The sequence below is a fragment of the Oenanthe melanoleuca genome, chromosome 14 (assembly GCF_029582105.1).
Source record: "Oenanthe melanoleuca isolate GR-GAL-2019-014 chromosome 14, OMel1.0, whole genome shotgun sequence".
Lineage (NCBI taxonomy): Eukaryota > Metazoa > Chordata > Aves > Passeriformes > Muscicapidae > Oenanthe > Oenanthe melanoleuca.
The window spans coordinates 3,862,403-3,878,808 of NC_079348.1; the positions used below are offsets into that span (position 1 = coordinate 3,862,403).

A 16,406-nucleotide genomic window follows, 5' to 3' on the forward strand; every position below is an offset into this window, starting at 1 on the left:
CACAACTACAGCAACAATTATCTTCAACAGTAGCTTCTGAATTTTCCATAACTGCAAGAAGCAGAGCCCCAGGACCATGACCTTCATCCAGCAACCAGTGGGACTGAAGGGAAAGCTGGAACTGCAGCTGAGGAAGAGAGGAGCAGAGCAGGACTTACTCCCAGGAGTCTGTTACTGTGCTGGTGAGACTCCAACTCCTCTTTTCCAAATACTACTGTTCACATGGTCTCCAGATTGACAGGTCTTGTGTGCTTTTAATATTAATTGATATAAAATGAAACATGACAATCAACAAAGCTTCTCTTCTTACAGATTTGTCAGCATTTACATATGGTCAGAACTAAGGTCCAAGAAAGGCAAATCCTGCCAAATATGTCAAAATCATAAAAGATTCCCATATTTTTGCCCAGATCTTACCTTTATCATCTTTTTTACAATTCTTTCCCAAAGTGCAGTTGCAATGTGCTTGTGCTTTTAAGCTGGGAGGTATGTTAAGTGCACAATGAGGACCCACATTTTTGTGTGACAGAGAAATTAAAAGTAGTGATGTTGAAATATCTTGAGGGAGAACAAAAATTCTTCTCTGACACCTAACATGCAATGATAAACTCACAAAAAGATACTTAGAAAACTTCATCCCTGAGAAATTCCTATTTTCCCTCATGGAAAGAAACAAGCTTCTGCCTGGAGTGACAGCAGGGTTTCCCAGCTGCTTATTCTCACATGTAAAATATATGACCCAATGATCTTTATGAGTTCACTAAATGTCAGGATCACTTCTTTTTATTACAGATCCTTTTCAGCAGGTTTCTCACTGGAAGATCAGTGCACACAGCTCAGAAAGGCTTTGGCTCTGCCTCCCCTGCAGCCCTCATCCAGCTGTGCCCCAAGGCACCATCAGCAGCTCAGTGGAGAACCTGGACACTGCTGCTCAATTCTGCCCATTCTTCTGCCAGACTCCATCCCAATTATTCTTTTGCTGGTTTCTAGTCTTTTTTTGGCTGAAAACATCCTCCTCAGCAAGTCAGAAAGTGTAAGTTATTTGTTATTAGTAATACATTTCATACCTTTAAAGATTTGTACTAAGCCATGGCTATGAAGGCTGTCAAATCCACTCAAATGCTTCTTATTGGAAAATCAGGCCTGCATATCCTCAGATCCTCCCCTCCTTCACCCACTCAAATTAAAGCTGTAATTCCCAAAGACAGCCACTCTTCTACAACACCACACATTTCATATAGTTGTTATTAATAAAGTATGAACAATGTTTGCAGAAACATTAAAGAATCAGGTCAAGAACTCTGTCTGGATACCAGTGTTATTAAATAAGCCAATCATCCAACTTTGAGTAATTAATGTCCTTGGTTTTTACTTCAAAGCCTCATTTTCAGCACATTCATAAGAGACAAATGCCCCATGCCAAAAGGAAGGAACATGAATTAACTCTTTTGGATGCCAGTTGCAGGAGGAAGAGCAAATGCAATATTGGCAGGCCGGATACAGCACAGCACTCTGGACTGTAGGAAAAGTTTAGCTACAATTTGATGATTTCACCACATATAGTCAAAGATTTGATTTGTTCCCATCTGTGCATTATCTGAGTATCTAAACAACTGCCCCAGTGCATTTGAAAACTTTAAAATATAAAAGGAAAACCAACAAAGCTGATGGTATCTCCAGATCACCGTGTGAAGTACTAATAAGCAACTGTGTTATACAACCCATGTTCAACAGACTGAAAATGATCTTTCCCAAATCCAAGTGACATCCTTGTGAAGCTGAAAGTGAGAGATTACAGCTGGCTGAGCACTCACTGTACTGTACACTCATTTTAAAAGCTGCCATTGTAAAAGACCCTCCAGGCTTTACATTGGTTCCTTTGCTCTTCTTATTAAGAGCTGGAACATTCCTCATATTTAACAGTAATTAGAGGGGGAGATGGAGAAAAACTAATGAGAGGGAGAGAGGTTTATTTTTCTAAAGAGGTGAAGTAAGACTAATAGCAAGACTATGGGCTATAAATGTTATTTTTTATTTCATCACCTCCAAACACAATAAATATTTTCAGTTGGAAAAAATCATGAGTATAAAATTTAGTATTATCTTTACAAATCCTTTACAGCCTCTGTATGTGAAATCCTCTCCTTCCCTCCACCAGACAACAATTATGACACAGAAATACTCTCAGGACAGCAGCTGTAGAACTTGTCTGATGCGCTCACACTTCTCCAGCAGGTTTGGGTCTTCTCCATCAGAACCATCAAATTCTTTCATAAAAGCTTCAGCTTTCTGCACAGTTTTGTCTCGTGCATTGCCCCGAAGCCCTTGCAGATAATCCAGTAAAATGGTGAAATACTTGTCTGGAACCTTGAAAGAAAAAAACAAAAGGAAGGAAAAACAGCTTTATTTTCTCCCCTCTCAGTATGTATTCACAATCACATCACAGCATCACCTGAAAGACAATCAGGAGAATGGCACAGGCTTTGGTGTTTGCCAAAGTCCAAGTGGAAATCCAAGTGGAAATGTTTCCTGGCAAGGTTCAAGCTGCCAGGAGGGATGGACCTGGTGAGAGAACTGTCATGTGCTCGGATGGGCAGAGCATCTGAGAGGAAATGCTCAGCAGATGTGGAAATGCTGATCAGCAAATGCAAACACTGCCTGACAGGGAGCCCAAGGCTTTGAGGGTTGGTGGAAGAAAAAAACAAAACACATTAGCCAAACCCTCCTTTTGGAAACACACATGTAAATCTTACTAAAATCAGTGAGAATTGCATGCATATGTCTGAGGGAAGAATTCTGCTGGAATTCCCCTCCTCTTACCCAAAAATTGTTTGCTGAGATGAGATACCACCCACCATTGCACACTTTGACAGAATGCTTATACAAAGGACTAGAATTTAATTTGGAAAACAAACTGAAATTCAGACATATGGAAATAATTTCAAAATCATGCTGACTAAAACTGATAGGCTCTACCAACATGTCTGACATTAAAAGTACTTTAGTCATCTACAGTTGCATTATCCACGTTTCACTCCCTTTCTAATTAACTAGTCAGAGATTAAGTTTTAGCTTATCTGATACAACATACAATTTAAATGATCATTATATTAATCTTGACAATAACTTAGCAAGGACTTTGGAATGATTTATTCAGTACTTCATACTGAAGTACTTTCAAAAGGAATATGTGAACAGACCTACGCTGATCTTAACTTCATCTTGTGTATCTGTGGAGCACGTTTCAGCCAATAACAGGATATTTTTTGCTGTGAATCATGAGATGTTAAAATGACCTCATCCTGCAAATATGTTTCTCCATGTTTAACTTTACACATTTAACTTGACATGAGTCAAGTTAAACACATACGTAAGTATTTAAAGGATTTGAGACTAATTACTCGAGGGCGGTTTCAATTCTGCAAAGTATCAACATTTCAGAGAAGACAGAGCTTCAACAGACACTTAATTTACAACTTACTTCTCCATGGACATTTGGCAGCAGAACTTTGATCACTAAAACTTCTATCACTCCAAAAGGAGAGGAAGAAAGAATATTCCAACCCTGCCTTCATCAATCAGGGGTATTACAAAGTAATAAATCAAAACTTAAGTCTGTGTTCAGCCTCGTAATTTGTACACTATGGAAAACCTTCTAATTCTTCACACAAACACTCTTGCATTAAAGAAATAATGCAGAAATGGATGATATATGAAGCGTTGTTATACTATACAAATCAAACACAGTGAAAAATATCTGTATTTTTGAAAGTTTTCATTTCACTCACAGAAAGTTGGTACTAATAACACATGAACCCATTTAGGCACAAACAATTCCAGTGTGACAGTGTTCCTTTAATGTAGATATTCAGTAGTGAGCTTTTAAAGTCAGCAACATTTCCACGTTTCAAACCTTGGCCAAATTATCTCTGTAATTTACAACTCTTTTTCTCAGAGCTCATGGCATAGACATGTGGAAGTACAGTTATTATTATATCATTTAAGTAAAATCCTTGAGGGGGCAGTTGAAAGCCTGCTCTAAATTTAGAAATCCTAAGTGTGCAGACTTAACATGAGGCTGCCTGAAGCCTAGAAAACATTTAGCATTTGGCCCTAAGGGTGTTCAAATGTTCAAAAAGTCTGATTTTCTCCTTTAACATAACACAGCTCTGAGGTTTATTTCATCAGGAGATCACAACACAGCACCCTGTGGGCAAGGTAAGATCACATTTCCTCCTGACTTACACAGACTGTAGAGCCCTAGCAAGGACTGGAACACACAAAGCTAATGAAATCCAAATTTGAATTCTTCAAATACAGTAGTACAAAAGCAGTAATTTCAGGGGTCTTGGCGAGGTTTTCCAAGGAGGAACACAATCCTTGTTCCAAGGGCACTTCAAGGCTGGTTTGAAATTGGAGATCAAGATCTCCCAGCTCTGGAAGTCAAAGCCAGGCTTATGGGATTTTGTTATTATTCTTTTGTCCTTTTTCTTGTTTCTTTTTCTGTCTCACACACCAATCCTGCTTCTTTCCTAACTTCCTAATATGCACTGGAGCTGATTAACATGGAAATAATCCCAAGTGAAATAATTCCTGTCTTTGGGAAAAGGAGGGAAACACTACGAAAGAGTACTAGGAAAAGAACAGTTATCACTTCTAAATTATCCTCTGCACCTCTGTATTTTCAGACCTGGAGACCTGCAGACACCCACATATTTTGCAAAGCAAACACAGACACCAGCAGAGAGAAGCTCAGTTCATTGCTGCCAGGCTGAATTTTGGGTCACCTTCCAAGGGAGCTTCAGCCACCCCACCATGCCCTGAAGTCCAGAAGCTGAAGACTAATGTAATGATTTCTTAAAAATGCTGTGCCAGATGATAAAGACCAACAGATAGCCTAGTGTTTATTTTATCCTGGGTGCTGCAGAGGTATACACACCATAGGTACACAGGTCTGGCTTGGAAGCTGCCAGCCAGCCACCAGATGGATTTTAAAGGAGCTTAAAAAAACATTTATCTAGCAAACAATTTAAAAACCTCAACTTATTTCTGACAGAAAGAGCCTATCAGTACAGGAAACTCGATTCAGGCCTTTGCATGGCTCTTCAGCAGGCATCCAAGTGACACCATGAGATCAAAGATGTGGCTTAGGAAGGAAAGAAACTTATGTCTCCTTTTGTACGTTAGTCATGCTTGGATTACCAACAGATTTTATTCTGCAATGGACAGGAAGTTGAATTTGGGTATTAAAAATACTCAAAAGAAGCTGGGTGTGTCCTCCCTATGGTCCTGATGAAGAAAGACACTTCATCAAATGCTTAATTGTAAGCACTTGAGCAGTTCTACTAACTTCACTGAATCTGGATGCAGATGTTAATCACCCTCTGAAGCTCATATCCAATGCTCCTCCCATTATTAAACTACAAAATATGTGAATTTAAGTGAATCAGAGCACTTCCATCAGATTTTTAAGAAAAAGTTTCATTTAAGTGTTGAGAAATAAGGAGTTAAACTGTGTTTTGACACATGAAACAAATGCTGCTTACAGTTCATTGTGTCCCAGTATAGTCCAACACAAACCCCAAAGTAAACAGGTAAAAAGACTAAAAACACTCTTCTGCCTGCCAAACAATTTCTAGGTACCTTTGAAAAGCATGCATTGATTTTGAAAGGTTGATAAAGACTTCTAAAGGAGAAACTTAAAAAATAGAAAACAGAGCAAACAACCCAGAAACCAAAATCAAATTTGTATTCTGCAACCCATCTTTTTAAAGTATTTGCACCACATGAACATTTTTGCCATGATGAAACTCTGCTGTTAATTATCTGGCTGTCTAAAAAGGTAACACCCAAGGTCAGGTGATTGGCTTAAGAGCTGCTGACTAATTTAGGTCAGGACGATTGGTATGAGCAAATGTTCAAGTGCACACAGAAAAATCAGCAAAAGCAAGTGAATGTCAACAAAATGAACCATTAAGTGAGGCACTGTGCAAATGGGCAGAGGTTTGTTCTACTGCACAACAAAATGAATGACCTGGCACCCTCATTTGATACCACAGTGCTCAGATATTTACTGGAAATTCAATTTATGTTGTTTTTTAATGTTATTAAATGAATGGATTTCAATATGGATTCAAGCCTGGGTTCTGTTATACTTCATGCTTTTCACAATCAACATCAGGTTTCACTTATATTTAAATGAGAGAGCTATTTTAACATCTTGGCAATATGGCTGTACATCTTCTATGGAGCCAGAGATATCTGAAACAAATACTGTGGTTAGCAGTATTGGGTTCCACATTAGGAAATTCAAATTAAGGATATGACTCAAATTCTCTCAGCAAACTCCAGATTTAAATAAATCATGAATCTGCTCTCTTTATGCTTGCTATACATCAAGTATAAAAATGCAGTACACACAGGACACCAACAAAATAAAAAGAACAACGACAAGCAATTAAAATGCTTTAGCATCTTGGTTAAAAACAAAGTAATTTGTAAGTTATTAAAAAATTATGAGACAAGTGCATGGCTAGTACTAGGAAGTTTTGGTTAATAAAGAATAGCTATAACTAATGTATAAGACTGTTACATATATAGAAAAAGCAGCATGAATACAAACCTTCTCTTTATCATACATGTGCAGGAGGAGCCACGTCTGTCTTGTCTTTTGAAACTTCCATTCATCTGGGGTTTTAGACCAGCTGTAGAAAATTAGGGGAAAAAAAGGAATATTGTGGTATCAAAACATTCTTTATTCAGAAAATACTCCCTGCAATGCTTCCAAGTGACTTTGTATGCACGACACAGAGTGTCATGGCACTGGGACACAGATACTGGCACACATTTTGTACAGAAGCCACCTGGATTCTGTGCAAAAAATTATGGGAAATATTATAGCCAAGAAGGTTATGAATTTTCTTCAGAAAGCACTAATTCCTTAAAGTTAAATATCAAATCCCACCTCCCAGCTTTGGCCAGTCCTTTATAAAAGGTCATTGCCCTCATTTGACCAGGACGACCAAACACCCCAAATCCTTACTCCTGCTGCAGGGCTGAGTACTTGGGGAGGTGCAGGGAACAAGAATGAGGTTTGGGTTTCAGGAAGTTGCTATTTCACAATTAACTGAAATTTATATGAAATTAAGCAGCCTCTGAAGGACTGGAAGGAGAGATGTGTGCTACAATGGTCACCTCATCCTTCAGGAGCAAGTGTTTTAAGGCTTGGGCTTGTCTAAATGTGTGACTTAAATATTTATAGTCTAGAAAAAAATTTTTTTTTGGTCTCTCTTTCTCATGAAGAATACCCAATACTTTTAAAAGTGAGAGGCTGAACAAATTATTAACATCTGCATATGTTTGTTGGCTGTTTAACAAACACATTTTCAATATACAAAATTTTAGTTGGGTTAAAATGGCACATTCATGAGCATCCTGAACATGTTTTTAAAGCTGGTATATTCTGGGTTAAATGAAGGCATTTATTTCTATAAAAAATGAGCAAACCAGTAAATCTAGCTATAAAATGAAGACTACTTTTTAAAATTATGTGCTTGAAAATTAGTATAGTAGCACATACAAAATCTGACAGTACACTAAAGTATCTTTTGTAAAGAAAGAATAAAAAAAGCATAAAGAGAAAACCCAGAAACTTTCACATTTATTTGATTTTTCTCTAAAGAAAAGCAGGTCTCCTGAGGGTAGCATGCAAGATGCCATCAATGTTCCAGCTTGTTTTACACAGCAATAGAGAGCACAGAAATCATTTGAAAAGCTAGCTGGGTATGAGAATCAGTATTGTTTAAACACTGTCAAGTCTAATAAAGCAAAAGAGTCCTCATCTTTGGTGAATGCTGCACCAGCAAATACATTGTTCAGTCAATTCAAAGAAAGAGAAAAAAAAAGAGAACACAAATTTGTATAGAAAGGTTTCATGGAAGCCTCTGAAAAAAACCTAAAGAAAGAAATTATTGTCTTGATGTTCAAATTCAGGATAAAAAAAAAAAAAAAAAGAATCACAGTTCATTTGGGTTATCATCAGCTAAATATATCAAAATAGCTTATAACCTAAATATAAGGTAAAAATCAGACAATTAATAGTAAATCAGGAAGGACAGACAAAATCAATAACCACAATATATCATCCTTTACATGCTTGAGTTAAATCTATGGATGAGCTAATTTAGAGGCTTCTTCTGGAATAATAATATAGTAGCCAAATAAGCAGGCAGAAGTTTGCAAAACAAATATTGCACAAAAGCAGGAGGCCAAAAAGCTGACTGATACAAGTTACAGAATCAAATAAAAAAAACTATTATTATGGTGAAACCATCCCTTCTCCCAGCCTGGAACCCAAAGAACTCACAAAACAAAATCACACCACCCTTGGTGTCACTTGTCTTTGCAGGAAGGTGCCCAGCTGGACAACAAGTGACACCACCTGAAGTGTGAGGAGCCAACAGAGAATGAAGTAAAAATTACTTTTCATGTGGGTGCAGTTTGTGGGGTCAACAACAACCTGCTCATCTGTACCCACTCACTCTGTTTGCCAGGCAAACACAGCAGCTCCTAACAGAGAAACTTCTGCAGGAAGCCCTTCAAAACCAACAAAATAAAGCAATGACACTGTTGCTGATTTTTTAGCCAGCTCTTTTATGAGGCTTATTCTCAAGAAGAAGAAGAAGAAGAAGAAGGTAAGTTTAAAATTATTTTCTACATAAATAAAGCCTGGGAACAGTTCACATTACAGTCTTTGCAAGGTGACAAGAACAGGCTGAGTGACAGATCAGTGACTGCATCCCAGGAAAACAGTTCCTCTGCTAATGAAAACCTTTAACACATGTCTGTATTTCTCTGAACTATTCTATGTATTTCAGTTGTGATGATATCATTGGCTGGACACACCATGGAGTGCTCTGAATCTTCTACTCTGCTAATTTTATGTTTCTATCACAGTATCACCTGTGTACTGTTGGCATTAAAACTTGAAAAACAAAGCCTGATTTCACTTAATCTCCTGTAAAACTATAGGATGTTAAAATATCTTTATTACCTAGTTTATAAACAACTGAGACCAACAAATGAGTGCACTATAAGGTTAATTGCTCTTATTAACCTATTACCAAAACCATATGCTCTCTTCTACATGTTAAGGCAAGTTGCTGTACTCCTGCATTCAAGGCTCCATATGGACTTTCATTCCTGTGAATTCTCTTGCAGAAACAAACAAAAGTTTTAGTTTGTCTTCCTGAAAGGTTCTGCTCTATATACACCACAGTAATTCATGTAAACAACAAATACTTCAACATAATCCACTGCAGAAAGTACATTTATGTCCATTATAGCACCAGAGCCTCACAAGCCATTTATTTTGTTTTGTGATCTGTCCTATTAGAATTAAACTCTAAATTATTACAAGAAAACACAGTATTTTCCTTAATAGCTATAGATGTACTCCTATTTTCAGGAAATACTCCAAAGTTTTTTAAGTGGTACTGGAACCATGGTTGTATCAACAATGCCTGTTTGTTCCCCTTCAGGAAAATGGTCCTTGATCCAAATTCCTATCAAACTGTGGGCAAAACACTCTTGATAATGGGTGCACAATCTTTAATGCAGATAACATGACAGTTGCTGTTTTCCACTGATTCCTATGATTTTGATAACTTTTTCCTACTCCTGTGACAGCTTTAAAATCTATGGGAAAGTATCACTCCATGACAAAGTTAGAGTATCTCCTGTTATCAGGATGACATCATTAGTACATTTTTAGAAATGCCCATCTTCTAAACTAGAGAAGTTCAACCCTTACATCACAAGAGAGATTTCATTTTGCTGTTTACATGCAGATGCTGCCTTGACATACTCCAGCAGGAGAAAAGGCTTTTCCTTCAAGTGATCAAATATACAGAGCAAAACCAACACTACGGTTTTATAGACAATTCTATATGTCTTTTTAGAGACAATTGCAATCTCTTTCACAGTTTGAATTCATTTGGTGGCTTCTGGAATTATCTGTGTCAGGATCTAGTACAAACTATGGAATTGGATGAAAAATATGCATGTGTAAAACATGTATTTTTCCAGTGTGCCTTGGGCTAATTTTCAATATATTGTACAAACACTAATTGCCTTCTTCACACAGCTGATGTTTGAATCTTTCTCATGAGCTTCAGCTCATTGAAAAAACACATTGGTTGACTTTAGTTATAAAGAACTTAAATGTTTGTGCAAATGATCTTCTTAAATGGCTCTGAAATTGAATAGACGAAGGAAATGAATCAAGTAAATCAAGCAGCTTAGGAAATTTTACATTTGGGTTTTTGTTTTTTAGCAGGAGTGTCTCATGTAGAAAAGCTGCCCAAGATTCTCACTAGTCTATCCCATAAATGACTTCTGGTGTCTGCAGTTGTCTCCCATAAATCTATTTCCAAACCATGGGAAACAGGCAAACAGAAGGCGAGTGGGAGCAGGCAGAGCTCTGGCTGGGGTGTCCCGGGACAGGGAGATGGGGAAGGGAAAGCAGGCAAATTGCTTCCAGAAACACAGCATGAGAAAAACATTATTGTTACAAATTGGATTCAGGAAATCAACACAATGCATCTGCTGACACTACTGGCCAGGACAAAACTCTACAGAGCTGTCACAACTGGCAAATAATCACTGAGTGCAGAAAAGCTCAGTGCTGAGAATCAACCATTTTACTGATCCAACTTGAAAAAAATTATTGGGTAGGAGAAAAGTCTCAAGAAACCAGAAAGCCAGACAGGGATGTGACTGCTGCCACCTTCCAGAGCACAGGAGAGCACTGTGCCAGATGCAAGGACACCTCAGCTACATCCACAGCTCCAGATGAGTGCCCCAGCCCAGCCTGGATACACCTTTCAGCCTCAGAATCCATCCAAGGACAAGCAGATTGCCACCAAATTTGGAATTCTCCAGCCTACAGCCCAGGCTTAGCATCTGGTAAACCCTGGAAGTTTTCTCCAGCCCTGAGGACCAGCAGAGCACAGCCTCCTGCAGCTCTCCTGTGATTTATGCCATGCCTGACATTCCCAAACTTCCCTCAAAAGGAGAGCAGAGCCACAGGTCTGGCCCATTGCACCAAAGGGCTCCACTGAGAAGATCTGTGGAAAATGTTAAAAGCAGCATTCTACAACCCTGCCCAGAAATGGCCACATTCTTCCCACCCCATTCATCTGGGCACTTTCCTGTTTTGATACACCAATTATTCACCTGTCCTTAAGGATCACCTGTGTCCTTGCACAGCCCCCCAAGGAAGGCTGAGCAGGAGTTATGGCAGGCAATTAAGGCTTGCAGGAATCAGGTTAGGCCTTTATTCCCCAAACTCTCTGCAAACAGCATCACTTCTGAGCTCATTGCCCAACCCATAAAATGTGGATAACAGGTGTTTCCCCAATAAAGAACAACCATACTCCAAAAAATTCCCTGAAAGATATTTAAAGCCTTGCTGAAACACTTGGCACTCAAGGGATCTGCTGGAATATTTCACAGTGCAAGGCATACAACAGCAGTCTCTTTAAAACCCCATGCACTGGTGTTTAAGGCACTCACTGCCCTTATAAGGCCCAAATTTGGAAACTCTGAATGCTGTTATCAGGTCAGTGCAGAGGTGAGCCCAATGCACATATGGCCAACAGGTGAGCAGGGAATGCTGCACCTCAAAGAGGCTCCCTGGAACCCCTGGAAGCAGCATGGAGGGAGCAAAAATTTGGCATGAGCTCACTTTTGTGGGAGAAGAACCATTTTATGGATGGAGTTTTTATATGGATATATAAAAAAATATATGGATGTGGATGGAAGTTTAACATATGCCCTTATAGTGAAGTAGGAATAATAATTTTTTCTCCAGTTATAACACATACAATTCTTTAAAGGGAAATGTAAAAGTGTTTATTTTTATTGGGGGTATTCAGAGTTTCTTCTATTTCTCTCAGGGGTATTTAAAATGGATGTACTTTTACAAAGATGTTTTTTGAATGTCTGGTGTTCCACACAAGACTGCAAGCCCAGAAAGCTGCCTCATGCTGAACTTCATTGCTCAATCCAATGTAAGAAGAAATCTCTGTTCAAGTGTGTGTGATACTGATTGTCCTCATTTGGAAAAAATAGCCAAAATTTAAATTCTAAATAGATTTTTTGAGACTGGACTGGAGAGGTGTAGTTAAAATCCTGGAAGTACATATTTGTGGTAAGACTCAATATTAGGTATAAGAGACAACTACAGCCTTTAACTGTGTTTTTCTCATGTTATGGATTAGTTTGTTTATGTCCCAACTCTAATCCATGCAGAAAGTTAATATATTGATGCTGATATTCTCAAATCCAGTTTTAACTAAATTATGACTCAGATAAAGGTTTTTCTTATTTTCCTGGAAGAAAGAAAAGACACTAATGGAGCTCGTTTGCCAAAAGAAAACTTTCTAAAATTGTCAACAGATTTTAGAATCAGTGCCACATTTTTGGTTGAAAATCCTGGCACCATTTTTCAATCTGTGGTTTAAAAACATTTTTTAATATATTCTTCCATCTGGTTTAGACACAGTATAATGACTATAGACTTGTGAAAAGGCAAGAGGAGGAAGCTTTTTTTAAATTTAGGAGTCACACATGCAGGAAAAAATAAATGTGCTTTTAAGTGTCCCATTTTTTGTCCTGATGTCCAGTATTAGGACAGATTGTATCTGTGCAGCAAACAGGTCACAGGATTTTCTTAGAAAGTATTTATAAAGTGAAAGGAAGGGGCCTTTGTGCCATAAAGCCAAGTTTGATTAGATCTACATAAAATGTTTATCACAGCTTATCTTTTATTCTACGTACTTTTATCACTTGCCATTATTTGTAAGGTTTTCTATTATGTTTGCATCCTGCAGCTTCAGCCAAGCTAGAAATCCTCTTCCTCCCCCACCACAGGCTGTGTTAAACACAACATGAGACGTTCCCTTGAAGAGCTTCAAGTATAAACAGATGATGGTGGGAAGAAAAGTTGACCCAGAAAATTTTAACAAAGCCTGAAAACCATGCAGCAGGTCGTGAGGAGAGCTCCTGTCTCTCACATCTGGTTCAACACACCTGGGGTGCCCACTGTGATTCAGATTCTCACCCACCTGCAAATGCCAGCAGCATTCAACCAGGAAAAAAAAAAACCTTTACAATTTCCTCAAAAATTATTTTCTTGATACAGTTATTTAGTTGCTGGTATCTGCATTAGCCCACCTGCAGCAAAACTGCATTTTGATTTTTAGAAAAATATATATAGCAGTAATAACATGCTGAGAACTTGCTGTTGTTTTCAGTAATAACAAAAAGGTCAAGCTTGAAAGCCCACAGCTACCATTTCTGTATTTCTAAGCTAAATGTGCTTCTTATTTTACATACATTCATAAAAAGAAGTCAAAGAAGAGTTGAATTATCACAGAAGAAGAATAAAAAATAGAATTTGAGCCCTTCACAGCCAATCTGTTCCGCTCCTGCAAGGAATATACAACCAAGTGCTATCCCAGAGTCCCATCTCCTCTCCAGATGTCCATCTTTTCCTGCACTTAATTCTGGTCACACTGATGCTTGAACCAGAAATAAGGGAAAGGGAAAATGAAAACAACTGTTATGCCTCCCTCCCATGAAGAACATCCTGGGGGGTACGAGGAGATAAAGAGGGCCCCACACTCTGTATGGAAGTCATGGAAGGAGCCAGCTGCACGTAAAATCCTTCCCAAAAGTTGGCAAAAGTCCATTTCTATAAATGCTTTCTGCAGATCAGATGAGCTACCAGACTCAGAAAAAAACAAATATGGTCAATTCTCTTCTCCCTCAGTGTTACACCAAAAAATGTCCAACTGTGGTACAGAACACTCCTGCAAAGGCACAGATTCAGGGAGCTCATTTACATTGTTTCTGAAATTTTAAATCAGCTTCTAAAACTTTAAAGGTTCAAACAAACAACAAAACAAAAAATACACCATCACAAAAAAATAAAAAAAAAAAAAAAAGCAAAAAACCAAATACCCAAACTTTTGTTTTTTGTTATTTTATTAATAAAACACAGTAAATGTATGAAAGTGTGATGGTTTTGCATGCAGCAATGCTAAAAATAAAGCTGGAAGAGAAACAAATTTCACGTGGAACTTTATCTGTGAAAGTTTTTAAGGATGGATGAAGAAATGGCCACTTGGAGGAGATTTGGATACTGAAGACCTTGGCTGATTGGTTTTGCTTTGAACCACCCAAAAACCAATTTATTTCTTGCTGCACTGAGCTGAAGGTTCGTGCTGCTCAGCTCTGCAGGGCTGTTTCAGGAAGCCCTGAGGCTGCAAAGTGATGCTGGCACCCAGGGAAGGTGCCCAATCCAGCTGGGCCACTGATCTGAAAATGGGCTGTCCTTCTGCACCCAGATGTCTCCAATTTGTCAGGCTGGATGTTTCTGTGTGGTTTTTCTCTCTGCAAAAGCCCGAGGGATTTCCACAGCCAACAACTGCTCTTGTGCAGCTCCCAAGCCCAGAGCAGCATTTCTGACAGGAGGAAAGCAGTGTTCTCTCTGTGCTAAGGAGATGCCAAAAGCTGACCTGCAGCACAGCCCAGAAGCAAAGCAGCACATTTCTCCTCTCTGGCTCAGCATCCAGCAGATCCAGTCCCAGTGCAAGATTCCAGTTCTCTTCCTGTTTCCCAGTGGGGTTACCCCATGTCCTTGAGGAACAGGAGCTGCTCAGAGGGTGGACCTTGAGCCTGTGCTGCCTGTAACTCCTCTACAGAGCTGGCTTGTTCTGATGGCAATGTTCTGTAGGTATAGGGCTGTCAAACTGTCAAATATTGGATTGTCAAACTCCCACTTGGTCCCTTTACTTCAGTGAGTTCTCTTAGGACAACATTGAAGAACTACTATTTATTAATTTGGATACCAGCCCTTGATGCACTGTTGCAGCAATTACATTTGCAGTTTTTTTAAAATTCTAAATGAAATCCAAGTATTTTTATTGCTAGGCAAAGTTCATTTTTGCTAGAGAAAAATGTAGCCCTGTTCAAATAATCCATCACACAAGTGGCTCTTCCAGTGCATCTGAGAAGGACCACGTTTAGGGTTATTCTGGACCAACAGCAATATATATGGAAACTTAAAAAACATCCTTGTCATGTTTTATATTGCAGTCTGGACATGCCATGGCTGCATTCAGCAAGTGTGGCAGAGGCAGATGGAGACACAATGCTGCAGACCCCATGGCATCTGAATCTCTGAGCTGTAACCTTACAGAATGATTCACTCCTCTTTTTGCAGAAGAGCTCTAAAAAGGGACAATATCAATACCAAGATCAACCTAAAAGTGTTCAGCAGTTCCCAGCCCACTCACATTTTTCTGATTTAGCTGAGATATTCAGCTATCTCTCACTGCATAACAAAATCTGCTGTCACACCAAGGTGTTTAGGGCAGTGTTAAGATTCCCTTTTCTAATACCCTGTGACATGTGTTGCACTACTAAGATTTTAAGTCATGTATGCCTAAAGAAATAGATCTGCCAATTACTGCTTCCTGCAGATGGCTGTCATTCCAATCCAATTTAATTCACATGAAAGTAATTACTGATACCTTTTTAGGCATCATCATATTAATAAATGTGTGAAGGAGGAGACAAGTTTTATTAAAGATCTAGTTTTATTATTTCAAAAATATTTCTTGCTATTCTAACTCTGGTTAGGAAGCCTTGACAGCTCCCTGGAGCTAATTGATTAATAATCATTGCCAACTGCATTTTAAATTTTAATTTTGGCTTTGGCTGACTAGTCTAAATGATTCCCTAGGGCTAGGAAACTCCTCACCACTACTATGAGTACTTGGGCACTGGATGAATAGTTTGAATGTGTTTGAGGAAGTGAGTAGCAGTGTTAATTCTCCCAGATCTGAATTTTATGACACAGAAAAAACATAAAAACTCCCTTTTGCGTTTCTGCCATGCCAAGAACCCAGTCTGAGTGGAGGAGGATGGGTGAGCACATTTTTCTCAAAGCCAGAGGGAGGGTTAAGGATGGGATGCCTGAGCTGGGAGTCAGTGAGGCAGGGAGTTTGGAGAGCCAGGAAAGCAGACTTCAGAAGCTGGGAATAAAATCTGTGCCTCCCACTCCTCCAGTGCAACCTCCCTGCAAATGAAATATTCCCAAAAGAAAGTAAATAACCCCTGCCATCTGCTTTTAGTTAAAAAATATCAAGAGGTGGTTTGTTGTAATACTTAAATGTGAAATGGATTATTTTAATTATTCTGGTTTTATTTGACCTGACCAGTGCCAAATTCTCCCCAAAGACAAATGGAAAAGATCAAAGTGCTTGTGTGAGGTTTTGAGCACTGCAGTGAGGAGTGAAGATGTTTGCTTACTGTCAGGATACAGTCCTGAAGCAGAC

At 38.7% G+C, this 16,406-nt stretch overlaps 1 protein-coding gene across 2 annotated transcripts in view; it reads right to left on the reverse strand.

The window, feature by feature from the left end:
* Positions 1-2,011: 2,011 nt before the first annotated feature.
* Positions 2,012-16,406, reverse strand: part of C14H7orf50 (chromosome 14 C7orf50 homolog) — a 118,762-nt gene continuing 104,367 nt past the window's right edge. For both annotated transcript variants that reach the window (XM_056502945.1, XM_056502947.1), the window contains 2 exons: positions 6,623-6,704; positions 2,012-2,367 (listed from right to left, as the gene is read on the reverse strand). In XM_056502945.1, coding sequence (XP_056358920.1) covers positions 2,185-2,367; positions 6,623-6,704 — 265 coding nt within the window. In that variant the 3' untranslated portion in view covers positions 2,012-2,184. The remainder of the gene's footprint in view (positions 2,368-6,622; positions 6,705-16,406) is intronic.